We start from the raw sequence: 7,578 nt of genomic DNA, 5'->3' as shown, positions 1-7,578 counted from the left end.
CTCATAAAAAGGCAATTTTCACTCCTTGGGTGATCACCCAGGTCCTGCGAAACTGAGCCACCAACAACCACCTGCACCACTTCCCATGAGGTCAAATAATGGCTTCCCTCAAAGCTCAGCCCTCCCACCCACCTCCCAATCCTGTCCCATGCAGGGGGCTACCGGCCTCCTGGGGTGCAGGGGTCCAGGCCAAACCCAAGCCATGGTCCCTGGTAAAACCAACATGTATCCAAGGGCCTTTCCCCAACCTGGGCCGTGTGACCACTGCATAGATATGCCTGTGCTTGCTACCCTAGGACAGAGACTCCCTTTTCTTCAGTTGGAATGAGGGATGGGGAGATTTGATGGTGTCCTGTACAGGTTGGATGTTAATCTGATGTGGTGCTCTTGGAGAAGCTTGCCTGAGTTCGGCACGTTCTCAGCACGTGGGGTGTGCTGCCCCTTCGAGCTTCAGAAGTCCCAGAAGGTAAGTGCTTCTGCAACCACCATTTACTGCTGAACAGAAGTCAGGTGATCTGCAGCTGACCAAGCAGCTTCTAAGTGGCCAACAGGCTGGATCTGCCTCTCAGTTGCAGAGGCCCTGCCTGGCTGCTGGGGCTGCCCTGAGACTCCTGCATCCTCCTCTTCCCTCCACAACTTTCCCGGCTTCTATCCACAGTTGTTCTCCAGGTGGGGAACACCTGTGGGTGCACCAGGGTGCAAATACTCAGACTCCAGCATGCAGAAGAGCCCCGGCTCCATGCTGTTTCCATATCCAAGCCCAAGCTTGTCTAGAGCTTCAGCAAATCCAAGCCTCCCTGAATTTCTTGCAAGACCAATCTGAGCCCTACAACCCCACTACGCTGTTAGCTGCCAGTCCCAGCCCCTGCTCCCTCCTCGGCCCCCGTCTGTACATTTCTGAAGTCCTACAAGAATATTGAGAACCTAAGCTGACTCTCACCCAAGGAGGTAAATAACCAGGGGCCTCCAGGGGTAGAGAACATACCCAGACTGGTTCTGCTGCCTGTAGGCTTGATGTCCTTCCCCTACAACACACCACGCTTACCAGGCTGGAAGAGGGGCTCCAGAAACTTGGGAAACTTGGGCCTGTAACTGGCATATGGAAAAGAGGCCTGGAAAAGCACCACTCCTGTCCATGAAGCCCCCAGATGGAACCAGGTAATTGGGAAATACATGGGCACCAAGCCTGACCGCCACTCAGACCCAGGTGGGAACTGCAGCAGTGACTTGCCCCCTCTGCCACTCTGGCTGAACCGCTACAGGAGGGAGGAGCATCTAGCCCCATGTGTGAGTGGAGACATTAGGTGTGGGCAGGTTCCAGTGGTTGCTGCAGCTGAACCTTCCCAACCAGGTCCATGCAAGGCCATCTCAGATGGGTGCACACCTGGGTTGGGCAAGGACACCCCTCAGAGTGAGAGCCAATGAGCAGGGCTGTCACAGAGGCCCCTTTTCCTGCTCCAAGAACAGGTTGGGGGGGAGTATGGGGGACCTCTCCCCTCTCCCAGCTGCTTCTAGGAGCCACTTCTTTCCAGATGAGGCACTCTCCTACCTGCCCGTTCCCATTTGGCTGCAATACACCATTGTCAACATTCAGAGAACAAAAAGGGGCCTCACCTGTTTCCCTGACATGTCGGAGGCAGGTGGGTATGTCCAGGGGACCTGGGGTAGAACCTCTACATCGGCCCATCCCCAGGCTATGCTGGCTTCATCTTATCTGCGTGATGGGGGTGGGGTGGGAATTACCAAGAGGTCATCACGCAGGCCATGGACAACTTCTACAAGAGCCAGGTAGAAAACCACTGTCCGTGCATGCTGCCCGGCCCCAGCTTACGCACACACATCTCTTATTTGACAGCTCCCCCAAAGCAGGCTTTGAAGTCCAGGCTCCCCGAGAAAGCTGGGGAGGAGACTTTGCCAGGCTAAAGGACCTATCCCCAAAGGTGCCACCCTCACCAGTCTCATCCTGACAATCTTGGGTTATTTTTGCCCTGAAGTTTTGGAGTGGGGGACAGAGACAGCAGACAGTACACATTAGCCACTTTTCCAGAGAGCATCAGCCCTCCAGACTGGGGCGGGTCAGACCTCCACTCGGGGGTTTTTCTCACTGGTTGCCAGTTGGGGGAAGCAGCATTGTGAGCACCTGCCCGTCTCCCCAGGTCCTGCTCAGAAACCCCATCTGTGCCTCTAGAGAGACTGCCCCGAGCACACAGGCCCGGTAACTGCCATCTATGGCCCCCAGGACCTAATTCCCTTCTACATAGGGTTTAGTGCATGTGAGTATATGCTGGGCTTGATTCCTGCCCACTCGTCCCTGCCAGATATCCCATGTCCACCTCAAGAGAATGAGGCCACACAAACACACCCAGGCCATCATGGTGATGGAGCGGCTGGGGTCCTGCTTGCCCACCCTTCATTGCTGGTTCAGAGCCTGACCACATTTCTATGCTGGGATGGGACTTTGGGGACATTGCCCACCAGGGTCACTGATCACTTTTAGAGTTGCAGAAACAGAGGGCCAGCTGGTCCCCTAGAAGTTTGGTACATGGGATAAGCCAAAGCTTGCCTTCAGGACCAGGTTTTCCACCACGCAGCCGCCCAAGGCCCAGGACATCCCCAAGTTCATGTGAAGCCTGTCTGCCATGTCCACAGCCCATGCCCACCCCTCCTGGAGTAACTGGAATGCTTGTTCCTGGGCGTGTGATAAACCTAGATGGCTTCAGCCTTGCAGGACAACCATGCACACATGGCAGCAGTAGCCGGAGGGCCCATAGAAAGAAGTTGGAGGTGAAGCCAGATGCTATGAGAATGCTTTATTAGGCAAAATCGTATACTATGAAAATGTTTTGAAATGCAGCAGGAGGAGAGGTGAAGACACAAACGAACAAGTGCGTAGTGACACATGGCAGTCAGAACACAGTAAAGAATCCACACTGCTTCCCCCCTTTACCTAGAAAAGAAAAGTTCTAGGCCTCCAACTCCACCTCCTCCTCCACCTTGGCATCCTGATGCTGTTGGTACTCAGACACCAGGTCTTTTATGTTAATCTCAGCCTGAGTAAATTCCATCTCATACAACCCCTGGCCCGTATACCAATGGAGGAATGTGTTGCACCGGAACAGTGCTGTAAACTGCTCAGAGACACGCTTGAAGAGTTCCTCGATGGCCGTGTTGTTCCCAATGAAGGTGGCTGACCTGTCTAGCCCCCGGGGTGGGATGTCACAGACGGTTGTTTTGACGTTGTGGGGGAGCCAGTCAGCGAAGTCCCTGCTTTTTTTATTTCGGAGGCAGAACATGTGTTCATCCACCTCCCTCATGGTTATGCGACCCCTGAAAATGGCAGCCACCCTTAGGTAGCGGCCATGACGGGGATTGCAAGCAGCCATCATATTCCTAGCATCGAACATCTGCTGCGTAAGCTCAGTCACAGTCAAGGCCCGGTAGGGCTGGCTGCGCCGGCTGGTCAGTGGGGCAAAACTAGACAGGAAGAAATGCAGCCGGGGAGACGGGATCATGTTCATGGCCAGCTTCCGCAGGTCAGCATTCAGCTGGCCTGGGAAGCGCAGGGACGTGGTGACCCCACTCATGGTGGCAGACACCAGGTGGTTCAGGTCACCATAGGTGGGTGTGGGCAGTTTTAGGGTCCTGGAACAGATGTTGAATAACGCTTGGTTGTCTATGCAGAAGGTCTCATCTGCATTTCCTATGAGCTGGTTAACTGACAGGGTGGCGTTATACGGTTCCACCACCGTGGTGGACACCTTGGGCAAGGGCAGGATGCTGAATGTGTTTATGATCCTCTCTGGGTACTCCTCCCGGATCTTACTGAGCAGAAGGGTACCCATCCCAGACCCCGTCCCCCCACCCAGGGAGTGGGTCAGCTGGAAACCCTGCAGCCAGTCACAGCTCTCAGCCTCCTTTCTGAAAACTTCCATCACTGACTCCATCAGCTCTGCGCCTTCTGTGTAGTGCCCCTTGGCCCAGTTGTTTCCGGCCCCACACTGACCTGTAAGACAGTACAGCCAGTCACTCGATGGCCATATAGATGGTCATCAGTGGTCACCAGAATGCAAAAGAGGCCACGTGTCACGTGTGAGGTGAGAGCACCATTCGCCCTGGAGGTGGAGCAAATGAAACCCCCTCCCCTAGAGTTACAGGACAGTAACTTCCCCTGTTAGAAATTAAGTCAGGAGTCAAACCTGAGACACGCTAACAGACCTCGCTGCGGGTGGCTCCTGCCCATTTTCAGGGAAGGCAGTAGCCATGGCCCCAGCTCAGCTCCCTGCAGGGAGTTTACATCAGTAGCTCTTCACCTTGAGGAGACACCTGGGCCTTCCTCCCAAAGCCCTTTGAGGAGGCAAGTGGAGCCACTTGACTCAGAGGATAGGGGGGTGTTCGGGGGCCCTGGCTCCACAATTCCCACCGCTTGGGGCACTCCTAGATTTTGAGCCGCTAAAGAACCTCACCCCAGTCCTCACCCACAACTCACCAAAGATGAAGTTGTCTGGCCTGAAGATCTGCCCGAAGGGCCCAGAGCGCACAGAGTCCATGGTGCCCGGCTCCAGATCCACCAGTACAGTGCGGTGCACGTACCTGCCATCTGAGAGGGGCAGGAGGGCATGAGCAAGGGGAGAGCTGCGTTCCCAGGAGGGTGGTGGGGGAAGGTCGGGGGTCTCACCGCAGGCCTCGTTGTAGTACACGTTGATGCGCTCCAGCTGCCCCTGGTTGTACCCTTGATAGGTGCCAGTGGAGTCGATGGCATGTTCATCAGAGATTGTCTCCCAGAACTGCGAGATGGGAGGGACCAGACACGCCAGGGCTGAGCCACGGGGATGCCCCAGCTCCTCTCCCACCCCCACCCTCATCCGCACCCCCATCCCTAGGCCGCCGTGTCCCTGGGGTCCACCCCGGCCGACTCGCCAGCCGCCCAGTCGTCCCACCGCGCCCCCGGCAGGGAGCCCAGGGTTTGCAGTGCAGGGGCCCCGACCCTGCCACTGCCAACATCTTCCCTGGCCACCCACAGGCCTGAGCTGGGCCCTCAGAGACCCAGCTGCCAACCTTGACGCCGATCCGGTTCCCACACTGTCCGGCCTGCATGAACACGATCTCCCTCATGGCTAAGGCGGGATCAGGGCAGCAGGAGAAACGCGAGGAGGAGGAGCAAACAGGCAGTGACCCAGCCTGCCCTCCGCCGATGCTGAAATAGCCCCGCACCAACCTCCCTCAGCCTCGGATTCAGCTCCCAGAATAAGCAACAGCTTCACTTCCACACAGGTGTATCCACCTGTGAATCCCTCTGTTGGAGAGCTCAGGTATCCTTGCTGTGGTCCTTTCCACATTGGGGAAAGCTGGTCAGCTGGAGAACTTCCTCCCACGTCTTTACTAAGACTAAATCCCTAGCTGAACTGAAACTAAATTTTCCTCCCATATGGGAGGGGAAGACTCTAGTTTCCATACTCACAGAGTGCCTTGCACCTGCCCTAGATTGATGACATATTTTTGTAATTGATGAGTGCTTTCCTCTGTTAGGAGATCTGTGGTTAGGAAAGGCCTTCCATATGTTAACTCGACAGGACTTCGTTATAAGTTTTACTTTGGAGCAGTTCAAACTCTCAGTAAGCTGTGGGTGTTAGAGACAGTCAGGCGTCTGATTTAGCTAGAGTCTTCTTCAGAGTAGGACTAGCCCTTTCACCTTTCCAGAGGACCGCGGTCTCCACACAGAGTGAAGGTAATATTGGATTCTTCAAGCTGAGGATAGGTGTTGGGATATGCCTGCTGTGAAAGATGGGCCATTGTCACCTTGCAGGTTTTTAGATGACTCAAACTCAGGAGTTATTTCTTCTGGTAAACATTTTTTCAGATGGGGTGGGGAATGCCTCGATCTAACCAGTGAAGGTATTAGTGAGCATTAGGAAATATTTGAATCTCCTGCAGAAAGGCATCTGAGTACATTAGAGTTGCCAGTTCTCACCTGGATGTTGGACAGGTTTAACTGGAGAAGGGGAGAATTGCTGACTGTTTGGATCATGTCAGGCACAGAGCATGTAGGTGTCAGCTGATTGATTCTGTGTGGATTGTTTTCCTTGGAGTGGGAGTCTTGTCTTGGTGTCCTTTCAAGGTGTTGCTGAAAGATGTTGCTAGAAAAGAGGATCCTAAATCAGACCACAAAGTAGGATTCTTAGATCTTGTGCAGGAAAAAATTTGAGGTGAGTCTGTACAATGAAAGAAGCAAGTTTATTAGAAATGACTTCATTACAGAGTTGGACATTCTCAGAAAACAAGAGCAGGAATGTACCATCTTTTCTTAGTGTCTCTACTTGTAAGTAACTATAAAGAGAAAGAGTTATAATTAAACTTGGAAGGTGCAGGTGTACTCACTAAAGTCAGGGGCTATTTGTTTTAACAATACCCATTAACCCATTGACCTAAGCTAGCTCATTAATATTAATCCTTACCAAAAAAATGCTGTACTCCTAGGACATTTATACACTTTTCAGATCTGGTAGAAGGTGTCTTGTATGGCCACAAATACTCTGCAATTGTAATTTGTGGCCAGCTAAAAAATGTGGCTATTTTCAGACCATAAGTATTAACCTTCTAGATGCCTTGTGAGTACCTATGTATTTATTTATTATTATTTTGAGACAGAGTCTTGCTCTGTTGCCCAGGCTGGAGTGCAGTGCACCACCTTGGCTCATTGAAACCTCCACCTCCTGTGTTCAAGCAATTCTCCTGCCTCAGCTTCCCAGGTAGCTGTGATTACAGGCATGAATCACCACATGCAGCCAATTTTTGTGTCTTTAGTAGAGATGGGGTTTCCCTCTGCTGGGCTGGTCTCAAACCCCTGACAACAAGTGATCTGCCCACCTTGGCTTCCCAAATTGCTGGGATTACAGGCATGAGGCACCACTCCCAGCCACAATGAGGTTTTTAAATAATTCAAACTGATTTCCTGCTGTTGAGCATGGAGCTGAGCAAATTCAACAGATCGTGGGCCTAATGTAGGAGAAGACTAAGGACAAACTCTAGAACACATGTGATTAAATTAATTACAATTGAAACCAAATCAAATTTAATGAGGCTGTACCTCTTTGTTTCAAGATGTTTCCCCCCATTTTGAAATGTGGTGTTATTCAGTGGAAAAGAAAAATAGTGTTTATCTCCAGAGCAAAGAACAGGGTTCCCTGGAGGGATCGATTGACTGAGAGTTATGGCTCAGGATTAAAAATCCTTTTCTCTGCTAATAAACTAAAAATTATTTTCTAAGCTCCTATTGACTAAATGGACCCCTCTTCTTGGATAAGGACATTTCAAAGTTCACCTGAAAGGTAGTTCAAGCCACGGGTCACACATTCCTCATTATACCCTCCTCCCTTTGGTTTTAATTTTAATTTCAGTTTTTAATTTATTTTTGTGAGTACATAGTTGGTGTATATATTTATGGGGGTACATGACATACTTTGATACAGGCATGCAGTAATACATAATAAAAAATGGGGTGTCCAACCCCTCAAGCATTTATAGCTTGTGCTATCAACAATCCAATTATACCCTTTTAGGTTTTTGTTGGTTTGTTTGTTT

The 7,578-nt window shown here is 51.7% G+C and overlaps 1 protein-coding gene across 1 annotated transcript; it reads right to left on the bottom strand.

Moving 5' to 3' along the window:
* Positions 1 to 240: 240 nt before the first annotated feature.
* Positions 241 to 6,709, bottom strand: LOC100999710 (tubulin beta-8 chain-like). Its single transcript, XM_017954519.3, has 4 exons — positions 5,056 to 6,709; positions 4,676 to 4,784; positions 4,487 to 4,597; positions 241 to 4,003 (listed from the first exon to the last, which is right to left on the bottom strand). The coding sequence occupies exons 1-4, from the start codon at positions 5,110 to 5,112 to the stop codon at positions 2,964 to 2,966; spliced, it is 1,317 nt and encodes a 438-aa protein (XP_017810008.3). The 5' UTR covers positions 5,113 to 6,709; the 3' UTR covers positions 241 to 2,963.
* Between the last annotated feature and the right edge of the window lie 869 nt (positions 6,710 to 7,578).

The sequence above is a fragment of the Papio anubis genome, unplaced genomic scaffold, assembly GCF_008728515.1.
Source record: "Papio anubis isolate 15944 unplaced genomic scaffold, Panubis1.0 scaffold257, whole genome shotgun sequence".
In the NCBI taxonomy this organism is placed as follows: Eukaryota; Metazoa; Chordata; class Mammalia; order Primates; family Cercopithecidae; genus Papio; species Papio anubis.
Note: the sequence above shows the minus strand (reverse complement) of the source record. Positions and strands in the feature narration are given on the sequence as shown.

What these genes read in the sequence shown, in the direction of transcription:
- LOC100999710 (XM_017954519.3), bottom strand. Translation starts at nt 5,112, where the DNA reads ATGAGGGAGATCGTGTTCATGCAGGCCGGACAGTGTGGGAACCGGATC. An exon ending in GTACTACAACGAGGCCTGCG is followed by an intron (nt 4,598 to 4,675) that starts GTGAGACCCCCG and finishes TGCCCCTCTCAG; the next exon opens with ATGGCAGGTACGTGCACCGC. An exon ending in GCCAGACAACTTCATCTTTG is followed by an intron (nt 4,004 to 4,486) that starts GTGAGTTGTGGG and finishes ACTGTCTTACAG; the next exon opens with GTCAGTGTGGGGCCGGAAAC.